A 27,176-nucleotide genomic window follows, 5' to 3' on the forward strand; every position below is an offset into this window, starting at 1 on the left:
ACCATTGTTCACTCATCAGAGGACTCTGTTGACATTACTGACTCTGAACCTTCAGTCTCTGATGTGGTCATGACCACTCGCATCAGATCGGCTACTCAGCCCTCAGCCTCAATGGACTCAGAACACGCAGTTAGAGCCAAAGTTGAACTGAGACGATCAACTCGTGAGAGGAAAGCCCCAGACCGTCTTAATTTGTAAAAAAACTGTTGTTAAGATTTTAAAAGGGGGATGTTGTTATGTATTAATGCTTGGGGGCCATCAGGCACCAGAGGGCGCCGCGGTCGGTTATCATCAGGCTGTACGCATGTGGCATGTGTGCTTGGTCAGCTGTATATAAGCTGAGTGTCTTTGTCACGCTGCCACTCTCGGGCTGGAATAAAGATGGATCAGGTTGCACCTGAGTGAGTTCACAGTAACGCCAACAAATTTCACCTCAGGAATCTGGGTCACTATGCTCTATACCCAGTTTGACTGCTAAGTCTCCAAATGTTTTCTATGAATGTTAAATATTTGTATCAATGATCTCAGATGGGCACAGAAGGTTGCTGATCCCAAAATCATTAGCTTATTGCTGGTATCCACAGTGACCAGTGAAGGTTGCCATGGTGCAGGCTGAATGGGGATGAAATCAGTGGAGCATGGGGATGCACTTCAGCCACTGCCTACAGAAACATCCACTGAAGGATGGCATCTCCAGGGTAGCAGGCTGGCAGATATTCTGTTCACTTAGGTTGGCAGGACAGAGGTTCTGTGTCCTGGTTTAGTTAAGCAGGCACTTGTGAATGATAGTCAATTGGGGGGCTGTACAGACAGATTCCTCTCTTTATACTAATACAAGGCAACATTGTTTTGTAGATCATTCTAATTCTCACTAGCTCTGGATATTTCACCATTGCAGTCGATTTTAACCCTATCCACCCATGGGAAAGTTGGCAGATGGGCCGTTTAAATTGAGCAGGTCAGAAAGTTGTAGGACTTGGCTGATAGGTCAATGTAGTACTGAGGCAATGCTGGTTGCCCATGTGCGGTCTTTCCAGTAACTCATTAAATCGGCGTGTGTCATATCTGTTCCAGCTGAAAGATACCACAACATTTTTCTTTTGAAGAGTAGGGAGTTGTCCCTGACTAACACTGTCAAAACTGATTAACTTGTCATTTAATTTAATGGCAAGACCGCTGTTCTCCTCCAATTCTGGCAACTTGCGAATTCCCCATTTTTGTTGCTCCATTGGTGGTTGTGCTTCAGCTGCCTAACTCTGGTCTAACTAAGATCACAAACTCTGGAATTCCTTCTCTAAACCTCTCTGCCTTTCTACCTCTCTCTCCTCCTTTAAGACGCTCTTTAAAGTCTTCCCCTTTGAGAAGCGTTTGGTCACTTATCCTAATATCTCCTTATGTGGCTCGGTGTCAAGTTTTGTTTGGTAACTCCACTGAAGTGCCTTGTGACGTTTTACATTAAAAGGCTATATAAATGCAAGTTGTTGTTGGTTGTGAGACCTTGAAGTGAGTAAATTGGCTGCTCAGTTTGCCTGCACAACAATGACTGCACTTCTAAACTAATCCTTTAATTGTGAAATGTATTGAGGTGTCCTGAGGAGATGAACAGTGTTACATAAAAGCAAGTTCTTTCTTTCTATATTACCTGTCTGAATTTCATAACTGGAACCTTGGATGCTGCTGCAGGTTTCCCCAAATGCGAGTACAGAGATGCTGTATGTTTGGCTGCAGTGAAGATCTAGGATTAGACAGTTTGTTTCAGACGTGGTACAGGTGGCTGTGTGTCCGTCATTCCCTTCTGCTGTTGCAGTGTACGACACTGTGCGATTACTCTGCTCCCATGTTACAAAGGCAGCGACAGTGTCACAATCAGCTTGTACACTCTGAGGGGGGCATGGTACTTTAGGAGAGGAGGAAAGAGAAATGAGATGTCATGAATTAGTGATCTCAGTGCAGCGTTCCAATGGTTTCCTTTGATGTCAAATTCAGAAAATAAATTCTTACTGAAGAGATGCCCAATACCCATACAGTAACTAGATTCCCATTCAGAGACACTGAATTCAACATGGACTGTAATTTCTGATTGGGCCTTTTTGCAAGGCTATAAAGAGGCTGCCTCGTAGTGGAAGGAAGAAGAGGAAAGTTTCTTCTTCTATTCTACAAAGAGAGCCTCGTGGTCGCTAATGTAAAGTGTTAATGTTAGTAGCTGGATAGAAACCCAATGACCAGAGCATTCGAACTCTCTGCTGAATGCGGTCACCAGAGTGGGGAAATCAAGTGTCATCATAACCTCCCAAATTACCACTGTGACCTTCCTGGACCTCAAACCTCTGAACAGTAGTTGCTACTGCACCAGTGTAACATTTCCCACACAGCACAAACGTCTTTAGAAATTTTACCTGTTTCTGTTTCAAAAATGGAAGTGATTATACTCTGACAATAACCATCCATCGCTGTTACAGTGATCAAATATATTTGACTGCAGTGCAGGTCCATGAAATCGCAGCTTGTCTCTGTTGTGTTACACAGTGTTACGTGTCCATCTTGTCCTTCTGCTGTTGTAACGTACCACAGCGCACCATCACTCTTCTCCCATGTCACTGATGTACTCTTGGTGTCACAGTTTAGATTAGTGAAAATATACTGGGGTGCACATGGGGCTGCAAAATGCAGAAAGACAAACTGATTGTGACAGGACAAGAAATATCTACAAACCAAAACTTGCAAAACAAGAAGTCACTGTAATTATATTTGTGCTTCTGAACAATAATTTACCTCTATAATTTTTAATAAATAAAATCCTCTAAAATTTTTGACTGCATCTGTTGGAATAGTTACTGGGGAGAATCCCAGCTCTTTTTAAAGCAGGAAGTCTCTCTTTTGAAAATAAATGTTTCACACAAATATAGTGCTGGCTTCATTGAGAATTACACTAAAAATCTCTGTAACCATCCTTGTGTTGAAAGATCGAGGTAGATTGTTATCATTCATTATTTGCACTTTAGTAATGTGACTTAGGTGGTTACATTTTCAGCAGTTGTCTGCACTCAAACTGGATGACATATGGAAAATAGCAGATAGAATGGGCCAAATATTCCTCAAAGACCACTTATTTTGTTGACTATCCATTCCTGTCAACTGCTCTCATAAATTTATATATCTTATTGTGGCTCACTTTACACTGCAAATCAATGTAAATATCTGTGGAGTTTAGTGCAGATTTTTATGCCGTGTAATACTGTTTCTGTTCAGGGGCTAAATTCCCTGTCCCAATGCAGTGTTTAGAGATATTTTACTACATAGAAGGTTCCATGTAAGTAAAAGTGTCATGGGGAATTGATTGTGACAGTTTAAAATCATCTAATTCATACAAGAGACTTACCGGTACTGAAGTCAAATATAGAGCTTTGCGAATTGTCACACACTCCGTCCAGGGCTGTTAGAGTTAAATTGTACATCTGTCCACAGTGTAGATCGTTTATTTGACACTCTCTGTTGGCTGTATCACATGATACCTCGTGGCCATCACTTCCTTCTGCTGTTGCAGAGTATGACACTGCACCTTTAGTGTGGGCCCATGACACAGAAGCATCGTTTGTGTTACAGTCGACCACGACATCGAGATTCTGTGGGATGCATGACACTGAAAAGAGCAAAAAGACCAGATGAAGAGCACTTGTGCAGCAGCTGCTAAACTTTATGGAATTGTTTTCTAACAGAAATCTTCATGCAAATATATTTGAGCGTTTTTCTGGAGAACAATATTTTGGACAGTGCAGAAATCAGGGTTAGTGAGATTGATACAGAGATTAGTGATAGGGGAAATTGCACTTCTCTTCAGTTACCTGTTCTCATTGTGATGGAAGGACTTTCAGCACTGTCACATGAGTCATCGTGTGCATGAACTGTGACCGTGTAGGTCTCTCCACAGTACAGGTCAGTGATATCACACAACGTGTCATTCGCGCTGCATTGTTGCACATTACTTCCTTCTGCAGTCGCAATATACGATATTGCCCCTTCACTTAACTCCCACAAGACTGACATGTATCCAGCATCACAGTCCATGTGAGCATCAATATTCTGTGGGACACATGGTACTGCAAGAAGAAAATTCATAAATGTCACCTACTGGAAACATACTGAGCCATATAACTATTTAAGATACAAAAGTGACCAGATTCCAAAGTGTGTTTATTTTAGAATTTCTTATTCTAAATTCCAGTCTAGAATTACCTGTTTTAATTGTAAAAGCAGAGCTTTGTGAGCTGTTACACTGCATTCGGATTGCCTGTACAGTTATATAGTAGTTCAGCCCACAATATATATCTGAGACCTCACATTCAGTGTCTGTTGCATTGCAGTAGGCCCAATGGCCATTGCTTCCTTGTGCTGTTACGAGGTATGACTCTGTGCCATTACAGGGATCCCAAAACACTGACACAATATTACTTTCACAGTTCAGGTGAGCTACCACATTCTGTGGGATACAAGGCACTGCAGAAAGGAGAAAGCACAGAATGGAATCCTTAAACAATTGTAAATTTAATGCTGCATGTACATGTCTTAAAAACTACACGATATGAAATCTTACAACCAATGTAGTGAAACGTGGCGGTTAATCTGTGTAGTGTACGATCCCATAGTAATGAAATAATGTCCAGATAATTTGTTTTTAGTGATGTCGTTTCAGGGAGAAATGTTGGCTGCAGGAGTCCATTAAACACTCCTTATAATGGATTAACTACCCTATCCGTTGGTATAACAATGCTTGGCAATGGAAGGAGCACTCACCTCGCGGCCTGCTGGACTGTTACTCAGTCTGCGAATCCTTCCGCTGCTTCATACGATTGTCCAAGGGAAACAATATACAAAAACAACAACATCCAATATGAGGATTCACTGGAGTTTAGAAGGCTGAGAGGGGATCTCATAGAAACATATAAAATTCTGACAGGATTGGACAGGTTTAATGCAGGAAGAATGTTCTCGATGTTGGGGAAGTACAGAACCAGGGGACACAGTCTAAGGATAAGGGGTAAGCCATTTAGGACCGAGATGAGGAGAAACTTCTTCACTCAGAGAGTTGTTGACCTGTAGAATTCTCTACCGCAGAGAGTTGTTGATGCCAGTTCATTGGATATATTCAAGAGAGAGTTAGATATGGCCCTTATGGCTAAAGGGATCAAGGGGTATGGAGAGAAAGCAGGAAAGGGGTACTGAGATGAATGATCAGCCATGATTTTATTGAATGGTGGTGCAGGCTCGAAGGGCCGAATGGCCTACTCCTGCACCTATTTTCTATGTTTCTATGAAAACTCTCAGCTCGCAGGTGAACAGCTTCAACAATCTCAACAAACACAAAAGCAATCCAGAAAGGAAGGCCCACAAATTGAAAGAGTGGATTCAGGCACTGCTTCCAAGTGTGTCCTGAGTCCCAGATGTTTACTGGATAAAGGCATTAAACCCTGTTATGTGCTGCTGGTTTCCTGATGGTTTCATACATTAATATGAGCTATACAACATGTGTGAGAGGCACTTTGATCAGTACCTGATGAGATTAACTGCTGGATAGTTGGGTTTGTAACAAAGATTAACTGTAGCAATTACCAATGTACACAATATGAGATGATGTTTATTAATATACAGTTTTATAACGCTATGTCAATTCTACGTTTTCCTGTCTTTTAGGGACTTTATTCTGTTTATTTTCATAAAAAGAGAACCAATGTTGTACCTGTTTGAATTTCGAAAGCTGGACTTGGTAAACTGGTGCAATTCTCATCCATTGCTAATATAGTTATACTGTATATCTGGCCACACGGGATGTCAATGATCTCACAGGTCGCTTCTGATGCATTGCATGAATACCTGTCTCCTTCCATCCCTTCTGCAATTGCGATGTAGGACATTGCGCCATCACTGTGCTCCCACAATACTGACACTGTGTGTGTTGCACAGTTCAAATTAGCACTTACACTCTGGGGACTGCAAGGGGCTGAAGATATTGGAGAAATAAGATGGATAAAGGCACAATCAGCTTTTTACTTGAATTCAAGAATATGCATATAAAACATAGCATTTGAAAAAGTTTAAAATAAAGTCCAAAGTAATTATTTCTGTTACCATGGAAAGGAGCTATGTGCAGGAACAGTGAAATATCAAAAACTAAAAGATCTTATCTGGTTATTCTGTGAAAGATACAGCATCCAGTTCCTATGTCAGAGATCACCACGTTACCTTACCTGGGCTACACTATCATATATTGTTCATAAAAATAAACCTGGTTAACTATAGATCAGTTGTCTAATGTCAGTTGTGAATCTATAATTTGAGATAAAATTAGTGAGCATTTAGAAAAAATGGATTAATCATGGACAATCAGCATATACTTGTTAAAGGCAAGTCATGTTTGATGATTTTAATAGAGATTAGATAGATAAAGGACATTTAGTGGAAGATGTGGATGTTTAGATGATGTTTAATAATGTGTCCTATGGGAGACTTGTTAGTAAAATTTAGACATGGTGTAAGAGGATGGAAAGTTAAGAAAGTGACAGGATCGGGTGCAACGCTGGGTTTTACACCCTGTCCGATTTTACTCTCCATTTAAGTCAATGGAGCAATATCAGGTGGGCTGTGAAACGAGCGCTCCACCCAATCCCCTGGGTTTCCATGAGTTGGAATGGTGCACCTAGGGGTAGGTATGGGGACCACTTTTGTTCTCAGAATATTTGGGTGCTTTGGATTTAGCAAATTTGTTGATGACACAAAAGTAAGAGATTTAGCAAACAGTGAGGAAGACAGTAAGGAACTCCAGGAAGACATAAACAGGTTAGGGGAATGGGCAGACACATGCCACATGCAATATAATATGGATGAATGTGAGATGATACATTTTAGTGGATAAATAAGGATTGAAAGTACACACTTAATGGAAAATATTGAATGGTTTGGATTCTAGGAGTTACTTGTATTTTTTGCATAGTATTATAAGTCAATACACTGCAGTACTATACTGGTTAAAAAATTAGTCTGGAATATTACAATTTTTTGGACTACTTATAGGTCAGTAAAATAAGGAGTTACCTGTTTGAATTTCAACTATGGAACTCTGAGAATGGTTGCACGTGATGTCAGATGCTATGACATATACAGAATATAACTGGCCACAGAGTAACATGGACGTTCTACATGATGTTTCTGATGTGCTGCACGATGTGATGTTCCCATCGGGTCCTTCAGCAATGGCAGTGTACAACAGTGCACCATTACTATGGTCCCACGACACCAAAGCTGTATTTAGGTTACAATCCAGTCTTACATCTACATTCTGTGGGTCGCAAGGGACTGAAAATAAGATAGAAATTTAAAATGGGTGTAAGGCGATAGAATCAACCTCCAGTGTAAGTTCAAATAAACAGGCAGATGGATGAATTTACTAAATAGTCAATAATTGCATTGGAACTTGTCATTCTAAAAACACAGGAAAGTGCATAGAAAATTAAAGCGGAGTGTGTCCATTAATTCACACAAATAAACAGCGTAAATGTACACTTGCATTAATTCTGTACCGTAACTGCCTAAACAGGTGACTATCTAACTGGAGTCACATCCACATGCAGAAACAAAATCATTCTTCAAAAAGGCAATTGTGAGGCTTAAGTATGCAGTTTACAGGATTACTTCAAACAGTAAGTGATAGCACTGATTCTAGTCTGTGCATTACTGATCAGTTAGTGGTACTCACTAAATTAATAGGATGTTTTGTCATTATCTGCCAGCATTGACAGAGCAGTTTTAAGGGGAACAGATAGGCATTTCTGCAGCCGCAAACGAGACTCCAGGATGGTATGTTGCCTCCCTGGTGCAAAGATCAAGGATGTCTCAGAGCGGCTGCAGCGCATTCTGGAGGGGGAGGGGGAACAGCCAGCTGTCGTGGTGCATATAGGTACCAACGATATAGGTAAAAAATGGAATGAGGTTCTACAAGCTGAATTTAGGGAGCTAGGAGTTAAATTAAAAAGTAGGACCTCAAAGTAATCTCAGGATTGCCACCAGTGCCACGTGCTAGTCAGAGTAGGAATTGCAGGATAGTTCAGATGAAGACGTGGCTTGATGAATGGTGCAAGGAGGAGGGATTCAAATTCCTGGGGTATTGGAACCGGTTCTGGGGGAGGTGGGACCAGTACAAACCGGATGGTCTGCACCTGGGCAGGGCCAGAACCAATGTCCTAGGCGGAGTGTTTGCTAGTGCTGTTGGGGAGGGGTTAAACTAATATAGCAGGGGGATGGGAACCTATGCAGGGAGACAGAGGGAAGTAAAATGGGGGCAGAAGCAAAAGTTAGAAAGAATAAAAGTAAAAGTGGAGGGCAGAGAAACCCAAGACAAAAATCGAAAAGGGCCACATTACAGCAAAATTCTAAAGGGACAAAGTGTGTTAAAAAGACAAGCCTGAAGGCTCTGTGCTTCAATGCGAGGAGTATTTGGAATAAGGTGGACGAATTAACTGCGCAGGCAGCTATTAACGAATATGATATAATTGGGATTATAGAGACATGGCTCCAGGGTGACCAAGGCTGGGAACTCAACATCCAGGGGTATTCAACATTCAGGAAGGATAGACAGAAAGGAAAAGGAGGTGGGGTAGCGTTGTTGGTTAAAGAAGAAATTAATGCAATAGTAAGGAAGGACATTAGCTTGGATGATATGGAATCTGTATGGGTAGAGATGCGGAATACCAAAGGGCAGAAAACGCAAGTGGGAGTTGTGTACAGACCACCAAACAGTAGTAGTGAGGTTGGGGACAGCATCAAACAAGAAATTAGGGATGTGTGCAATAAAGGTACAGCAGTTATCATGGGCGACTTTAATCTACATATAGATTGGGCTAACCAAACTGGTAGCAATACGGTGGAGGAGGATTTCCTGGAATGTATTCGGGATGGTTTTCGAGACCAATATGTCGAGGAATCAACTAGAGGGCTGGCCATCCTAGACTGGGTGATGTGTAATGAGAAAGGACTAATTAGCAATTTTTATGTGCGAGACTCCTTGGGGAAGAGTGACCATAATTTGGTTGAATTCTTTATTAAGATGGAGAGTGACAGAGTTAATTCAGAGACTAGGGTCCTGAACTTAAGGAAAGGTAACTTCAATGGTATGAGACGTCAATTGGCGAGAATAGACTGGCGAATGATACTTAAAGGGTTGACGGTGGATAGGCAATGGCAGACATTTAAAGATCACATGGGTGAACTTCAACAATTGTACATCCCTGTCTGGAGTAAAAATGAAATAGGGAAGGTGGCTCAACCATGGCTAACATGGGGAATTAGGGATAGTGTTAAATCCAAGGAAGAGGCATATAAATTGGCCAGAAAAAGCAGCAAAACCTGAGGACTGGGAGAAATTTAGAATTCAGCAGAGGAGTACAAAGGGTTTAATTAGGAGGGGGGAAATAGAGAATGAGAGAAAGCTTGCTGGGAACATAAAAACTGACTGCAAAAGCTTCTATAGATATGTGAAGAGAAAAAGATTAGTGAAGACAAACGTAGATCCCTTGCAGTCAGAATCAGGTGACTTTATAATGGGGAACAAAGAAATGACGGACCAATCGAACAAATAATTTGGTTCTGTCTCCACGAAGGAAGACACAAATAACCTTCCGGAAATAACAGAGGACCGAGGGTCTAGCGAGAAGGAGGAACTGAAAGAAATCCTTAAGTCAGGAAATTGTGTTAGGGAAATTGATGGGATTGAAGGCCGATAAATCCCCGGGGCCTGATAATCTGCATCCCAGAGTACTTAAGGAAGTGGCCCTAGAAATAGTGGATGCATTGGTGATCATTTTCCAACAGTCTATCGACTCTGGATTAGTTCCTATGGACTGGAAAGTAGCTAATGTAACACTACTTTTTAAAAAAGGAGCGAGAGAGAAAACGGGGAGTTAAAAACCAGTTAGCCTGACATCGGTAGTGGGAAAAATGTTGGAATCAATTATTAAAGATGAAATAGCAGCGCATCTGGAAAGCAGTGACAGGATCGGTCCAAGTCAGCATGGATTTATGACATGCTTGAGAAATCTTCTAGAATTTTTTGAGGATGTAATGAGTAGAATGGACAAGGGAGAACCAGTGGATGTGGTGTATTTGGAACTTTCAAAAGGCATTTGACAAGGTCCCACACAAGAGATTGGTGTGCAAAATTAAAGCACATGGTATTGGGGGTAATGTATTGACGTGGATAGAGAACTGGTTGGAAGACAGGAAGCAGAGAGTCGGGATAAACCGGTCCTTTTCAGAATGGCAGGCAGTGACTAGTGGGGTGCTGCAGGGCTCAGTGCTGGGATCCCAGCTATTTACAATATATATCAATGATTTAGATGAAGGAATTGAGTGTAATATATCCAAATTTGCAGATGACACTAAGCTGGGTGGCGGTGTGAGCTGTGAGGAGGACGCTAAGAGGCTGCAGGGTGACTTGGACAAGTTAGATGAGTGGGCAAATGCATGGCAGATGCAGTATAATGTGGATAAATGTGAGATTATCCACTTTGGTGGTAAAAACAGGAAGGTAGAATATTATCTGAATGGCAACAGATTAGGAGAAGGAGGGGTGTAACGAGTCCTGGGTGTCATGGTACAGCAGTCATTTAAAAGTTGGCATGCAGGTACAGCAGGTGGTGAAGAAGGCAAATGGCATGTTGGCCTTCATAGCTAGGGGATTTGTTTATAGGAGCAGGGAGGTCTTACTGTGTATATATATTGTATATATTCAAGAGGGAGTTAGATATGGCCCTTACGGCTAATGGGATCAAGGGGTATGGAGAAAAAGCAGGAATGGGGTACTGAGGGAATGATCAGCCATGATCTTATTGAAAGGTAGTGCAGGCTCAAAGGGAGAAATGGCCTACTCCTGCACCTATTTTCTATGTTTCTATGTTACTGCAGTTTTACAGGGCCTTGGTGAGGCCTCACCTGGAATATTGTGTTCAGTTTTGGTCTCCTAATCTGAGGAAGGACGTTCTTGCTATTGAGGGAGTGCAGCGAAGGTTCACCAGACTGATTCCTGGGATGGCAGGACTGACATATGAGGAGAGACTAGATCGACTGGGCCTGTATTCACTGGAGTTTAGAAGAGAGGGGATTTCATAGAAACATATAAAATTCTGACGGGACTGGACAGGTTAGATGCAGGAAGAATGTTCCCGATGTTGGGGAAGTCCAGAACCAGGGGTCACAGTCTAAGGATAAGCGGTAAGCCATTTAGGACCGAGATGAGGAGAAACTTCTTCACTCAGAGAGTTGTTAACCTGTGGAATTCTCTACCGCAGAGAGTTGTCGATGCCAGTTCATTAGATATATTCAAGAGGGAGTTAGATATGGCCCTTATGGCTAACGGGATCAAGGGGTATGGAGAGAAAGCAGGAAAGGGGTACTGAGGTAAATGATCAGTCATGATCTTATTGAATGGTGGTGCAGGCTCGACGGGCCGAATGGCCTACTCCTGCACCTAATTTCTATGTTTCTATGTTCTCATTCATTTATCCTCAATCACATTAATGCTGATATTATGTTGAAATTTAAGTCAGCTCCTATGCTGAGGTGCTCAACATTATTTTGCAGAATGGGATTATGCTCAATATAGAAAAGACACTTGGTCTCGATGGGATTCATCCTAGGTTGTTGCGGGAGTTATGTGTGGAGATTATGGAGGCTCTGGTCACAATCTTTCAATCCTCCTTCGAAATGGGAGTGGAACCAGTGGAATGGAGGGATTGAAATATTACACCCTTGTTCAAAATAAGGGAGAGGGATAAACCCAATTACTATAAGCCAGTCAGCCTAACGTTGGTGATGGGGGAACCTCCAGAGACCATAATCCTTGAGAAATTAATTGTCACTTAGAAAAACATTGGGTAATAAATGACAGCCAGCAAGGATTTGTTAAAGGCAAATCATGTCTGACAAACTTAATTGTGTTCTTTGATGGAGGTAATGGAGAGGGTTGATGAGGTAGTGCAGTTGATGTGTATATGGACTTTCAAAAGGTGTTTGATCAAGTGCCACATAATAAACTTGTTTGCAAAATTGAAGCCCATGGGATTAATAGCACAGTGGCAGCATGGATATGAAATTGGCTAAGAGACAGTAATCAGCGAGTAGTGGTGAATGGTTGTTTTTCAGTCTGGAGGAAAGTATGCAGTGGTGTCCCCCAGGAGTCAGTATTAGGATCACTGCTCTATTTATATTAATAAGAACATATGAACATAAGAAATAGGAACAGGAGTAGGCCATACGGCTCCTCGAGCCTGCTCCGCCATTCAATAAGATCATGGCTGATCTGATCATGGACTCAGCTCCACTTCCCCGCCCGCTCCCCATAACCTTTATCCCCTTATCGTTTAAGAAACTGTCTATTTCTGTTTTAAATTTATTCAATGACCCACCTTGCACAGTTCTCTGAGGCAGCAAATTCCACAGATTTACAACCCTCTGAGAGAAGAAATTTCTCCTCATCTCTGTTTTAAATGGACGGCCCCTTATTCTAAGATCATGCCCTCTAGTTCTAGTCTCCCTTATCAGTGGAAACATCCTCTCTGAATCCACCTTGTCAAGCCCCCTCATAATCTTATATGTTTCAATAAGATCACCTCTCAGTCTTCTGAATTCCAATGAGTAGAGGCCCAACCTACTCAACCTTTCCTCATAAGTCAACCCTCTCATCCCCGGAATCAACCTAGTGAACCTTCTCTGAACTGCCTCCAAAGCAAGTATATCCTTTCGTAAATATGGAAACCAAAACTGCACGCAGTATTCCAGCTGTGGCCTCACCAATACCTTGTATAACTGTAGCAAGACTTCCCTGCTTTTATAATCCATCCCCTTTGCAATAAAGGCCAAGATTCCATTGGCCTTCCTGATCACTTGCTGTACCTGCATACTATCCTTTTGTGTTTCATGCACAAGTATCCCCAGGTCCCGTTGTACTGCGGCACTTTGCAATCTTTCTCCATTTAAATAATAACTTGCTCTTTGATTTTTTCTGCCAAAGTGCATGACCTCACACTTTCCAACATTATACTCCATCTGCCAAATTTTTGCCCACTCACTTAGCCTGTCTATGTCCTTTAGCAGATTTTGTGTGTCCTCCTCACACATAATGACTTGGACTTAGATATATAGAGCATCATTTCAAAGTTTGCCGATGACACATAGAAACATAGAAAATAGGTGCAGGAGTAGGCCATTCGGCCCTTCGAGCCTGCACCACCATTCAATATTATTGTGTTCCCAACACAGATGAGACTGCACACAGGGAGGTTAAAGTAACAGTGACCTCAGTCTTTATTAAGACACTCCAGAGTGAGGAACAGGCCTTAGGGGCCGGCTTATATATAGTGCTCCCAAGGGATGCTGGAATCCCTTGGGACTTCAGGGGATGTGCTCCCTGGTGGTGGGATATGGGAGTGCATGCTTTACAGAGACACAACAAATATGATCATGGCTGATCATGCAACTTCAGTACCCCATTCCTGCTTTCTCTCCATGCCCCTTGATCCCTTTAGCCATAAGGGCCACATCTAGAGAGAGAGAGAAAGAGACACGGAACTTGGAAATGTGGTAAACAGTGAGGAGGACAAGATTTCAGGAGAACTTAGGGTTAGGGTAAAATGGGAAGACACATGGCAGGTGTGAAGTGATGCATTTTGGAAGTAAGGATGAGGAGAGCCATTATAAACTAAATGGTAGAATTTTAAAGGGGGTGCAGCAACAGAGAGACCTGGGGGTTCACATACAACATACAATAATTTTTGAAGGTGGCAGGACAAGTTGAGATGGCTGTGAAAAAAGCAAACGGTATCCTGGGCTTTATAAATAGAGGCATAGAGTACAAAAGCAAGGAAGATATGCTGAATCTTTATAAATCACTGATTAGATCTCAGCTGGAATATTGTGTCCAATTCTGGACAGCACACTTTAGGAAGGATGTTAAGGCCTTGGAAAGGATGCAAGGGAGATTAACTAGAATGATAGCAGGGATGAGGGACTTCAGTTACGTGGAGACACTAGAGAAGTTGGAGTTGTTCTACTTAGAGCAGAGAAGGTTCAGTGGAGATTTAATAGAGGTGTTTAAAATTATGAATAGTTTTGATAGAGTAAATACGGAGAAACTGTTTCCATTGGCAGGTCGGTTGGCAACTGAAGGACAGAGATTTAAGGTATTTGGCTAAAGAGCCAGAGGTGAGCTGAGAATGTTTTTTTTACATAACGAGTTGTTGTGGTCTGGAATACACTGCCTGGAAGGGTGGTGGAAGCAGATTCAATAGTAACTTTCAAAAGAGAATTGGATAAATACTTGTAGAGGAGTAAAAGATAACTGGCAAAAGAACCAGAGGTGGGATGAGGGGAAATGGTTTTACTAAGTGTGTTGTTATAGTCAGGAATGTACTGCCTGAAAGGATGATGGAAGCAGATTCAATAGTAAATTTCAAAAGAGAATTGTATACTTGAAAATGAAAAATTTGCAGAGCTATGGGGAAAGAGTAGTGGAGTGGGACTAATTGGATAGCTCTTTCAAACAACCAAATAGCCTCCTTGTGTACTGGATGATTCTATGATGCCCATTGGGAAGGCCATTTCAGCAAGTAGTCCTTCAGAAGGTTTATCTTTAAACCTCTTTTTATATGTTCATTACACTTGGCTCCATCCAATCTTCACATACAATCCATGTTTCTGATGATTCCCCAAAGATATCCGCTAGGATGTGAGAGTTTTCAATATCCACTTCCTTAAATACCCGGCTGTGCAGTCCATATTATGTGACTCAGGATCCCACAATTTTTGGCTGTCACTACAATGTAATGTTTGTCCAGGTGGGTACCCCTAATAATAACATTTATCATTTCTTTTGGGGGAGGAGGTGGAGGGCGTAGATACAGAATGTTATGAAAATATTGCTGGTCCTAACCAAGCAACTTTGGAAAATATTAGTTCCATTATCCAGAAGATGTTAGAACACCAAATCCCCCTCCCACTGAATCAATGGAAACATTTTAGATTAAAGAGGATACAAAATCAAAATATATTCCTGTTGCTAAGATGTCAGACCAAAGATATCAGACATAAAGAATTACTCCAGCTGTGGATTTCTCTAATATGAGTTGTACAATTTAACTATAGACCTATTTAACACAAGCATAACTAACAACATAAAAAAACACATATTTAAATACCGCCTGTAGAATGCAAAACTTAATTTGTTAAGATGTCACAAAATGCTTTATGGAAATGAGTGATACCTGCATGCACATTTACCACTGCACTCTGGGGACTTTTGCAGATGTTGTCTGTTGCTAGAACAGAGATTGTATAATATTCACCACACTGCAGGTGTGGGATTTGAGCCGTTATATTGCTTGTGTTGAATAAAGCCGTGACTCTTTGACTATCTCGAACGGTCACAGTGTATAACTTTGCTCCATCAGTGTCATCCCACCAGAAGGATACAGCATTCGAATCACAGTTCAGCTCAGCTGTTAGATTCCCAGGAATGCACGGTGCTAGTTAGAAAATACAAATGAATATCAATCCTCTCATTGTCCTGTAAACATCATAATTAATAAATCTAATACTATTTCCATTGTGTATATTATTTCAGGATTAATAGCCTTACCAGTTTGGATTTGAACAGAAGTACTTGAAATTCCATTCCGGCTATAACTCAATGTTGTTACAGTTATGTTATAGGGCTGTCCACAGTGTAAATCCAGCATTTCATGGCGTGTCTCTGTTGTGTTATGTGAATGTATATGTCCATCACTGCCCTCTGCAGTTACATCAAATGACATTGCTCCATTAGTCCGTCCCCATGACACCACTACTCTATTAGATTTACAGTCCACATTCACAATGATTTCATCTGGGGCACACGGTGCTGTAGAAAAGGAAATATAAACATTAATATCCACTGGGTTCATGTGAGAAAACCTTTTGGACAAATAGTCTTTGCTAACATCTCATAGAACTTAAATAACCTCAATAAAGCAGTCACCTTTATATTGCACATTGTGACTACTCAATCCAGATGTTATGTATTAGGGCCAACAAATTGCAGCTCAGGACTCTAGGCCATTAACCTCTGTACCCAGCTTGACTGATAAATCTCCAACTGTTTTCTTTGAATGTTGAATCTTTTTATCAATGATCTCAGATGGGCACGGAAGGTTGCTGAGCCCGAAATCTTTATTTTATTGCGGGTAGCTACAGTGACCAGCGAAGGTTGCCATTGGGCAGGCTGAACGGGGATTGCAGCAGTAGGCGGGTGTCCCGGTTTAATTTTGGCTCAGATCCTTGGTAAAGTCGGCACTTCTAAATGATGGCCAACTGAACCAGCCCAGTGGGTAGCTGTAATCGACAGGTCTCTCGCTTTATATGAATGCAAGACATCATTGTGATCGATTTTAACACTACACACCCGTGGGAAACTCGACGACTGAGCAGTTAGAATCTAACATGTCTGAGTGCTGTTGGACTCCGCACTTTTTTGAAGAAGAGCAAAGAGTTCCCTAACCAGGGCGATGTCCCATCCTAACATTGTCAAAACAGATTAATGGATGTAACCTTGTTGCTCAGTTTGCCTACACAATTACCACACTTCAAATCTAATCCTTTAATTGTGAAATGCCTTGAGGTGCACTTAGGAGATGAAAAGTGTTAAATAAAGGCAAATTCTTTCTATATTACCTGTCTGAATTTCATAACTGGAGCCTTGGATGCTGCTGCAGGTTTCCCCAAATGCGAGTACAGAGATGCTGTATATTTGGCTGCAGTGAAGATCTGGGATTAGACAGTTTGTTTCAGACGTGGTACAGGTGGCTGTGTGTCCATCATTCCCTTCTGCTGTTGCAGTGTACGACATTGTGCGATTACTCTGCTCCCATGTTACAAAGGCAGTGACAGCGTCACAATCAGCTTGTACACTCTGAGGGGGACATGGTACTTTAGGGGAGAAAAGAGAAATGAGATATCATGAATTAGTGATCTTAGTGCAGCGTTCCAATGGTTTCCTTTGATGCCAAACTCAGAAAATAAACTCTTACTGAAGAGATGCCCAATACCCATACAGTAACTAGATTCCCATTCAGAGACACTGAATTCAACATGGACTGTAATTTCTGATTGGGCCTTTTGTTTGCAAGGCTCCAGTGGAATGAAGGGGAAAACTTCTTCTTCCATTCTACAAAGAGAGCCTCGTGGTCGCTAATGTAAAGTGTTAATGTTAGTAGCTGGATAGAAACCCAATGACCAGAGCATTCAAACTCTGCTGAATGCGGTCACCAGAGTGGGGAAATCAAGTGTCAACATAATCTCCCAAATTACCACTGTGACCTTCCTGGACCTCAAACCTCTGAACAGTACTTGCTACTGCACCAGTGTAACATTTTCCACACAGCACAAAGGTCTTTATAAATGTTACCTGTTTCTGTTTCAAAATTGGAAGTGTTTATACTCTGACAATAACCATCCATTGCTGTTACAGTGATCAAATATGTTTGACTGCAGTGCAGGTCCATGAAATCGCAGCTTGTCTCTGTCGTGTTACACAGTGTTATGTGTCCGTCTTGTCCTTCTGCTGTTGTAACGTACCACAGCGCACCATCACTCTTCTCCCATGTCACTGACGTACTTTTGGTGTCACAGTTTAGATTGGTGGAAATATACTGGGGTGCACATGGGGCTGCAAAATACAGAAAGACAAACTGACTGTGATAGGGCAAGAAATATCTACAATCCAAAACTTTCAAAACAAGAAGTCACTGTAATTATATTTGTGCTTCTGAACAAAATTTAATTTACTTTTATATTTTCTTTCAGTACATAAAATCCTTCAATATATTTGACTGCCCCTGTTGGAATTGTTGCATGCAGCTCTGTTTAAAACAGGCAGAGGGCAAAGTTGGATAGCCCCCGTAAATGGGCGCAGGGCTCGCGTTGTGCGATTAACCCGTGCCCATTGATTGAAATGCATGCAGCACACCAACTACATGCTGCCTGCTCATTGCAATGATTTAAGGAAGCAGCCAGCACTAACTGTGTTGTTCATTGGCTGCACGTATCATCAGGGGGCCCAAAATCACAGCTTCCTAGCACCATTTAAAGCTAGCCTGCATCTCTTAAAGTGGAATTGTATTGTGGCTGGAGCAGGTGCTGGGAGTCGTGCAGGAAGTGAATCTATCCTGGCAAATAATGAGTATTGAGTATTGGCATAACGTGGGAGAGAGGGGGCTCCAAGATTTTCAGATGCTGTACTGGAGGAGGTGGTAAGGAGGAGAGATGTCCTGTATCGCAGTGGGAGCAGATAGCTGTGTGGGTCAAAGCCATGAGTTTAGCCCCAAGGACCTGAATACGATGCCACAAGTTCAGTAACCTCACAGGAGTGGTCAAGGTCAGTGAATGCATATTCAATGCTATATTCTACCAATTGCACCACTAGCCTCAGCCACTGCTCAATTCACCAGGCCCCCATCACTCACCTACCAACAATCTCTATCAATCAGGACTCATACCTAACATTCATATGCTTCACCTCACCCCCACTTAGCACTGCTGCAAGCCTCACACATCCACATCTCACAGCTTGCACACAATGCCAGCTATTCAGTCACGACAGCCACATCACCCAAACAGATTGCACAGCACACTTCCCTCTCTCTTGCAGGACAAGATGGCGCACAACTGGAGGCAGCAGGAGTTAACCAGAGGGGGATAGGAGGGCCTATATGTCCTTACCCCCATGGAGGAGACGGTGCTGGCCGTTATTAGAATGGCCATTGTGGAGGCCGTGGCCAGCAGTGGGGCTGAAAACTTCAAAGATGACGGTATCCTCATACCAAATTCTCCTTCTCAAATCTCACTTCCCACTCATCGCACAATCTCTTCTGATTTACAAGCTGCTGATTGTTTAAGCAAGTGCCTCTTACTTCCTGCCTCCCCTCACCACAACCTTACCCTTGTGCCTTTTTCCTTTCAGATACCCAAGAACTGCAACATGCCCAGAGAATGGAGGAGCACCAACAAGGGATTGATGATGAAAACATAGCACCGTCACTTGATTTCACACTCAAAGCCACCAGCAAAAATACTGACACTGCACATATTTTAGAGGATGGATTAGAGGTGGGATCTGCATGTGGTGGACAACCAGGCACAAGTGTACTGCAGCCAGGGCAGGGGGCAAGAATAGCACAGGTGCCAACTCGCCGCAGGATGAGGTCACATATGGGTTCTGCTCCAGAGGACTGAGATGAGGACCTTGATGGGGCAGCCTACAGAAGAACGCTGATGGGTATGTACAACAAATGGCTTGGTGCATTGACTGAACGCAGGCTTTCTGTCAGGACAATGTCAAGGAGCCTGGAGGACTATGTTGGATATTGTGAAAGTTAAGTTTAATAGTTAAACTTCTTTGTATCCTGCATTAACAGGCTTTCCAATATAAACAGAATGACACTGAAATGTCATAAAAAGAATGCATTGCTTTTTTTCTGAGATGTAAAATGTTTGTGTAAGGGAATAAGTGTTAGTGATGACATCGCCCATGCGTGGTTAATGTTTAAATTTAGGGTAATAAACATGGGTAGCAGGGATCCATTAGCTACAGATAACAGTTGGTAAAGCTTTTGCTTCAAATAAGCTAGTAAATGTTACGTCAGAAAGTCTCGTGTAGGGGACATAGTTCTGAAGTAAATAACAGCAAACTGTTTACATGAATAGTCTGTTTTCAAAGGGTTTGGAAATAGATATGGCATACAGTCTTATCGATGGCAATTTCCTTTGATGTAGTCAAAATATGGTATATAAAAGGAGCATGATTTTCAACAGTTTTTCAGAGTACTCGAAAATTACAGAAACTGGAAAAAGTCATTCTGTGCAGTTAAAGACTGATCACCTTTACCGTGCATCAATAAAGTTTGTTTCGTATACACCACTACGAAGTCCCATGCTTACTCGAAACGTGTTGTTGTGAACCAGAGGAGAAAGTAGGTTGACTGCTAACAGAGTGCAGCACCAACTTATCACAGGTCTTTATGCAGAGCTTGGAAGTGGTGGCCAACTCCATTTGCACACTTGTGGACCCAGCCACGATGCAGCCTCTGATGGCCAATGTTGCAACCTCCACTGCAGCACAAGCAGCTGCCACCCAATATCTGGTTGCTGTTATGCAAATTCAGACTGCTACCACCATGGCTGTGGGTCCCAGTGTTCAAAGGGGCTTCTATGGTGTCACAGCAGTCCAGCAATCTGTCCTCCAATAGATTACTAGGATTGCTGAGGCACCACGCCAAGGTGTGGCAGTGGTTCCATAGAGCTGAACCTGCTGTCCTCTCTCAGGATGATAGGATTCGTCCTCCCATCACTACCACTCCGCCAGTGCCCTTGCTATTGCCTGTCAGCCAGTCAGCCCAGACTGCTGCTGCCCATGCCGAGGTGATGCAGTCTGTAGCCGGGCCTTCTAGGCCCAGAGCTGCTCAAGGTCATCCTCCAAGGCCATCTGTAGTGTCCTCCACTGAAAGTCAGCAGCCTTCCACCAACCATGCTGCAACACTGGGGTAGCACTGTGTAGGATCAATCGGACAGGCAAAGGCATACAGAAGACAGGCACTAAGGGAATGCACAAGGGTGATTAGTTTACGTTTGAATACAATATGGCATGTTTTCATTTATAAATTGGTTTGAAATGTTTCTTTTGGATGGCTTTTAATTTTGCATTGTGGCCAAGCGGACGCTGTGATGGTCAGTGACAGGGAAGGTAAGGTGTAGTGAATGGGGAATTGGCATTGCAGTTACTGGTATCGTACTCAAATTAGTTCTTCATTGTCAGCCTGGGCAGAAAGGGCTTGTCGAGGATACCTCCTCCCTTCCTCTTCTTCCTCCTCCACCTTGTGCTCCTACTCCTCAGCTAGTGACAAAGGCTGTGCCCTCCTGAAGGCGAGATTGTGCAGCATGCAATAGACCACCACGAATTTTGACACATGCTTTCCCGAGTACTGCAGGGCTCCTCCAGAGTGGTTCAGGCAGCAGAAGCATTGTTTCAGTACGCCAATGGTCTGCTCTATCACATTTTGCGTGGCAGTATGGCTTGTATTGTATGCTGCTGCCCACGTGTGCATGGGTTGCCCACTGGATTGGTGAGCATGTCGTCAGCCCTTGTCGCCCAGTAGCCACCCTTTGGTTTGTCATGGTGGCTCAAATGCAACTGGCACAGCGGCCTGCTGCAGAATAAAGGCATCTTGACTGTTGCCAGGATACCGGGCATTGACCTGCATGATTTGCTGCCTATGGTCACACACCACCTGGGCGTTGAGGGAGTGGAATCCCTTTCAGTTCCAGGATATGGCAGAGTGGACATGTGGCATCCACAAAGCACTGTTAGTGCAATCAGTGGCACGCTGCACCATGGGGAACCTTGCAATCCGAGCAATGCTGCCTGCTCGCTCCATCTGCTGGTCTCTGGCAACAGAGAATGAAATGTAGTCAGCTCTCTTTGAATGGAGAGCCTCAGTACCCTCCCTTATGCAACAGTGGACGGCAAACTGTGAGATGTTACAAATATCTCCTGCTCCAGCCTGGAAGGAGCCTGATGCATAAAGGTTCATGGCTATGGTCACGTTCATAGCCACTAGCAATGTGATCCTTGCTCTGCACTGAGGTTGTAGTTGTGGCTGCAGCAGGGATAGGTTAGATCGCAGACGTCTGACATATTGTTCCTTGCTGAGGTTCATATAAGAGAATTAGTCCCTGAACACCTCCTGCTGAGCCCTTCTCCCCCTCCTCCTCCTCCCTCTTCTAGCAGCTTGTCCTGCTCTGCGTGGCCTCTGCTCATTCTCCCAGTCATGCTGTATTCCAAGGGGAATGTTTATAGTGCACTCATGTCTGGGAGAAACTGATTTGTCCAGAAGACTTGAAATCAGCAAAAAGTCCTTCAACACCTGCCACTCCATTCCCTGTAGACTTCTGCATCTGGAAAGCACTGAACACGTGTAGAATCAGAGCAACAGCCAGAAAAATATCAACCAGCAACTAACCTGTAAGTAGTTGATGATCCCCTTAAATATCGCTGTTGGGGGTTCCTTCTTGCTATTTTAAAACATTCGTTCATGGGATGTGGGCATCGCTGGCAAGGCCAGCATTTATTGCCCATCCCTAATTGCCCTCGAGAAGGTGGTAGTGAGCCACCTTCTTGAACTGCTGCAGTTCGTGTGGTGAAGGTACTCCTACAATGCTGTTAGGGAGGGAGTTCCAGGAGTTTGACCCAACAACTATGAAGGAACATTGATATATTTTCAAGTCAGGATGGTGTGCAACTTGGAGGGGAACTTGCAGGTGATGGTGTTCCCATGCGCCTGCTGCCCTTGGTCTTCTAGGTGGTAAAGGTCGTGGGTTTGGGAGGGACTGCTGAAGAAGCCGTGGCAAATTGCTGCAGTGCATCTTGTAGATGGTACAACATTGCAGCCACGGTACGCCGGTGATGGAGGGAGTGAATCTTGAAGGTGGTGGATGGGGTGCCAATCAAGCGGGCTGCTTTATCCTGGATGGTGCCGAACTTCTTGAGTGTTGTTGGAGCTGCACTCCTCCAAGCAAGTGGAGAGTATTTCATCACACTCCTGATTTGTGCCTTGTAGATGGTGGAAAGGCTTTGGGGAGTCAGGAGGTGAGACACTTTCTGCAGAATACCCAGCCTCTGATCTCCTCTTGTAGCCACAGTATTTTTTGTGGTTGCTCCATTTAAGTTTCTGATCAATGGTGACCCCCAGGATGTTGATGGTGGGGGATTCGACAATGGAAATGCCATTGAATGTCAAGTGGGTGGTGGTTGGATTCTCTCTTGTTGGAGATGGTCATTGCCTGGCACTTGTGCAGCACGAATGTTACTTGTGTAGCACAAATGTTACTTGCCACTCATCAGCCTAAGTCGGAATGACGTCCAGATCTTGCTGCATGCAGGCATGGACTGCTTCATTATCTGAGCAGTTGCGAATGGAACTGAACACTGTGCAATCATCAGTGAACATCCCCACTTAGGTAGGGAATTCCAGAGCTTAAGGCCAAGACAGCTGAAAGCATGGCCACCAATGGTGAAAATTGGGAAAATGCAAGAGGCTAGAATTGGAGGAACGCAGAGATCTCGGAGGCTTGTAGAACTGGAGGAGGTTACAGAGATAGGGAAGGGTGAGGCCATGGAGAAATTTAAAAACAAGGATAAGGATTTTAAAAATGTTAAATTCTGTATTTGCACCTTATTAATTTGACTTGTATTTCTGAGGTTACACTTTTGTCTTGTTGTACTTACAGTCCTCTCTGTTCACATATTGGATGACACATGGAATGTAGCCCATAGAAAGGGCCAACTATTCCCCTAGGGCCACTTGCCAATTGTCCTCTCCTGCTCACTGCATTCATAAATATCTGTTGTTGTGGATTTACCTACACTGTCAGCCAATCTAAATATCTTTAAGATTAATGTAGATTTTTGTGCAGTGCAATAAAAAATAGCAAATTCGCCACTTCGAAATCTTGTCTCAATTCCTGATCAGTGTCCATATACCCTGTCCTAATGCAGCATTTTGGAATATTTTACTATGTGGCAGGTCCTATGTAAGTGAAAGTGTTATGGGGAATCGGTTGTGACAGTTTTGGAATCATTCAATTCTTTACAAAAGACTTACCGGTACTGAAGTCAAATATAGAGCTTTGCGAATTGTCACACACTCCTTCCAGGGCTGTTAGAGTTAAATTGTACATCTGTCCACAGTGTAGATCGTTTATTTGACACTCTCTGTTGGCTGTATCACATGATACCGCGTGGCCATCACTTCCTTCTGCTGTTGCAGAGTATGACACTGCACCTTTAGTGTGGGCCCACGACACAGAAGCATTGTTTGTGTTACAGTCCACCTCGATATTGAGATTCTGTGGGCTGCACGACACTGAAAAGATCAAAAAGACCAGATGAAGAGCACTTGTCCAGCAGCTGCTAAACTTTATGGAATTGTTTTCTAACAGAAATCTTCATGCAAATGCATTTGAGAGTTTTTCTGGAGAACAATATTTTGGACAGTGCAGAAATCAGGGTTAGTGAGATTGACACAAATAACGTTCCGGAAATACTAGGGGACCGAGGGTCTAGCGAGAAAGAGGAACTGAAGGTAATCCTTATTAATCAGGAAATTGTGTTAGGGAAATTGATGGGATTGAAGGCCAATAAATCCCCAGGGCCTGATAGTTTGCATCCCAGGGTACTTAAGGAAGTGGCCCTAGAAATAGTGGATGCATTGGTGATCATTTTCCAAAAGTTTATTGACTCTGGATCAGTTCCTATGGACTGGAGGGTAGCTAATGTAACACCACTTTTTAAAAAAGGGGAAGAGAAAAACGGGTAATTATAGACCAGTTAGCCTGACATCAGTAGTGGGGAAAATGTTGAAATCAATTATTAAAGATGAAATAGCAGCGCATTTGGAAAGCAGTGACAGGATCGGTCCAAGTCAGCATGGATTTATGAAAGGGAAATTATGCTGGACAAATCTTCTGGAATTTTTTGAGGATGTAACTCGTAGAGTGGACAAGGGAGAACCAGTGGATGTAGTGTATTTGGACTTTCAAAAGGCTTTTGACAAGGTCCCACACAAGAGACTGGTGTGCAAAATTAAAGCACATGGTATTGAGGGTAACGTATTGACGTGGATAGAGAACTGGTTGGCAGACAGGAAGCTGAGAGTCGGATAAACGGGTCCTTTTCAAAATGGCAGGCAGTGACTAGTGGGGTGCCGCAGGGCTCAGTGCTGGGACCCCAGCTATTTACAATATACATCAATGATTTAGATGAAGGAATTGAAGTAATATCTCCAAGTTTGCAGGTGATATTAAGCTGGGTGACAGTGTGAGCTGTGAGGAGGATGCTAAGAGGCTACAGCGTGACTTGGACAGGTTAGGTGAGTGGGCAAATGCCTGGCAGATGCAGTATAATATGGATAAATGTGAGGTTATCCACTTTGGTGGCAAAAACACGAAGGCAGAATATTATCTGAATGGCGACAGATTAGGAAAAGGGGAGATGCATTGAAACCTGGGTGTCATGGTACATTAGTCATTGAAGGTTGGCATGCAGGTGCAGCAGGCGGTGAAGAAGGCAAATGGCATGTTTGCCTTCATAGCTAGGTGATTTGAGTATAGGAGCAGGGAGGTCTTGCTGCAGCTGTACAGGGCCTTAGTGAGGCCTCACCTGAAATATTTTGTTAGTTTTGGTCTCCTAATCTGAGGAAGGACATTCTTGCTATTGAGGGAGTGCAGCGAAGGTTCACCAGACTGATTCCCGGGATGGCAGGACGGACATATAAGGAGAGACTGGATCGACTGTGCCTGTATTCACTAGAGTTTAGAAGAATGAGAGGGGATCTCATGGAAACATAAAATTCTGACTGGACTGGACAGGTTAGATGCAGGAGGAATGTTCCTGATGTTGGGGGAGTCCAGAACTAGGGGTTACAGCCTATGGATAAGGGGTAAGCCATTTAGGACCGAGATGAGGAGAAACTTGTTCACTCAGTGAGTTGTTAACCTGTGGAATTCTCTTCCACAGAGAGTTGTTGATGCCAGTTCATTGGATATATTCAAGAGGGAGTTGGATAAGGCCCTTACGGCTAAAGGGATCAAGGGAGAGAACGCAGGAAAGGTGAATGATCAGCCATGATCTTATTGAATGGTGGTGCAGGCTTGAAGTGCCGAATGGCCTACTCCTACACCTATTTTCTATGTTTCTATGATACATAGATTAGTGATAGGGGAAATTGCACTTCTCTTCAGTTACCTGTTCTCATTGTGATGGAAGGACTTTCAGCAGTGTCACATGAGTCATCGTGTGCATGAACTGTGACAGTGTAGGTCTCTCCACAGTACAGGTCAGTGATATCACACAACGTGTCATTCGCGCTGCATTGTTGCACATTACTTCCTTCTGCAGTCGCAATATATGATATTGCTCCTTCACTTAACTCCCACGACACTGACATATATCCAGCATCACAGTCCATGTGAGCATCAACATCCTGTGGGACACATGGTACTGCAAGAAGAAAATTCATAAATGTCACCTACTGGAAAAATACTGAGCCACATAACTGTCTGCAAGATACAAAAATGATCACATTCCAACTAAAGTGTGTATATTTTAGAATTTCTTCTTCTAAATTCCAGTCTAGGATTACCTGTTTTAATTGTAAATGCAGAGCTTTGTGAGCTGTTACATTGCATGCGGATTGCCTGTACAGTTATATAGTAGTTCAGTCCACAATACACATCTGAGACCTCACATTCAGTGTCTGTTGCATTGCAGTAGGCCCAATGGCCATTGCTTCCTTGTGCTGTTACGAGGTATGACTCTGTGCCATTACTGGGATCCCAAAACACTGACACAATATTACTTTCACAGTTCAGGTGAGCTACCACATTCTGTGGGATACAAGGCACTGCAGAAAGGAGAAAGTACAGAATGGAATCCTTAAGCTCTTGAAGATTTAATGCTGTATTAGACGTGTCTAAAAGTTGCATTATATCAAACATTTACTGCATTAATATGAGCGATGCAACATATGTGAGAGGCACTTTGATCACCATCTGATAGGATCAGCTGCTGGATAGTTGGGTCTGTAACAAAGATTAACTGAAGCAATTATCAAAGTACAAAATGTGAGATGGTGTTTATTAATGTACAGTTTTATAATGCTATGTCAATTCTAAATGTTCCTCTCTTTTAGGGACTTTATTCTGTTTATTTTCATAAAAAGAGAACCAATATTTTACCTGTTTGAATTTCAAAAGCTGGACTTGGTAAACTGGTACAATTCTCATCCATTGCTAATATAGTTATACTGTATATCTGGCCACACGGGATGTCAATGATCTCACAGGTCGCTTCTGATGCATTGCATGAATACCTGTCTCCTTCCATTCCTTCTGCAATTGCGATGTAGGACATTGCGCCGTCACTGTGCTCCCACAATACTGACACCGTGTGTGTTGCACAGTTCAAATCAGCACTTACACTCTGGGGACCGCAAGGGGCTGAAGATATTAGAGAAACAAGATGGATAAAGGCACATTCAGCTTTTTATTTA

At 42.9% G+C, this 27,176-nt stretch overlaps 1 protein-coding gene across 1 annotated transcript in view; it reads right to left on the reverse strand.

Annotated features, from left to right (window-relative positions):
• LOC139269151 (receptor-type tyrosine-protein phosphatase beta-like) overlaps positions 1-27,037 on the reverse strand; it is a 63,604-nt gene extending 36,567 nt beyond the window's left edge. Inside the window, exons 1-15 of the mRNA XM_070888252.1 lie at positions 26,863-27,037; positions 26,268-26,597; positions 25,871-26,125; positions 23,730-23,990; positions 17,480-17,740; positions 16,747-17,001; positions 15,677-15,937; positions 15,303-15,563; positions 7,087-7,347; positions 5,735-5,995; positions 4,234-4,494; positions 3,843-4,097; positions 3,380-3,640; positions 2,397-2,657; positions 1,643-1,897 (exon numbers count right to left, since the gene is read on the reverse strand). Coding sequence (XP_070744353.1) covers positions 1,643-1,897; positions 2,397-2,657; positions 3,380-3,640; positions 3,843-4,097; positions 4,234-4,494; positions 5,735-5,995; positions 7,087-7,347; positions 15,303-15,563; positions 15,677-15,937; positions 16,747-17,001; positions 17,480-17,740; positions 23,730-23,990; positions 25,871-26,125; positions 26,268-26,597; positions 26,863-27,037 — 3,874 coding nt within the window. The remainder of the gene's footprint in view (positions 1-1,642; positions 1,898-2,396; positions 2,658-3,379; positions 3,641-3,842; positions 4,098-4,233; positions 4,495-5,734; positions 5,996-7,086; positions 7,348-15,302; positions 15,564-15,676; positions 15,938-16,746; positions 17,002-17,479; positions 17,741-23,729; positions 23,991-25,870; positions 26,126-26,267; positions 26,598-26,862) is intronic.
• Positions 27,038-27,176: the final 139 nt, after the last annotated feature.

Source organism: Pristiophorus japonicus, chromosome 8 (genome assembly GCF_044704955.1).
Source record: "Pristiophorus japonicus isolate sPriJap1 chromosome 8, sPriJap1.hap1, whole genome shotgun sequence".
In the NCBI taxonomy this organism is placed as follows: Eukaryota; Metazoa; Chordata; class Chondrichthyes; family Pristiophoridae; genus Pristiophorus; species Pristiophorus japonicus.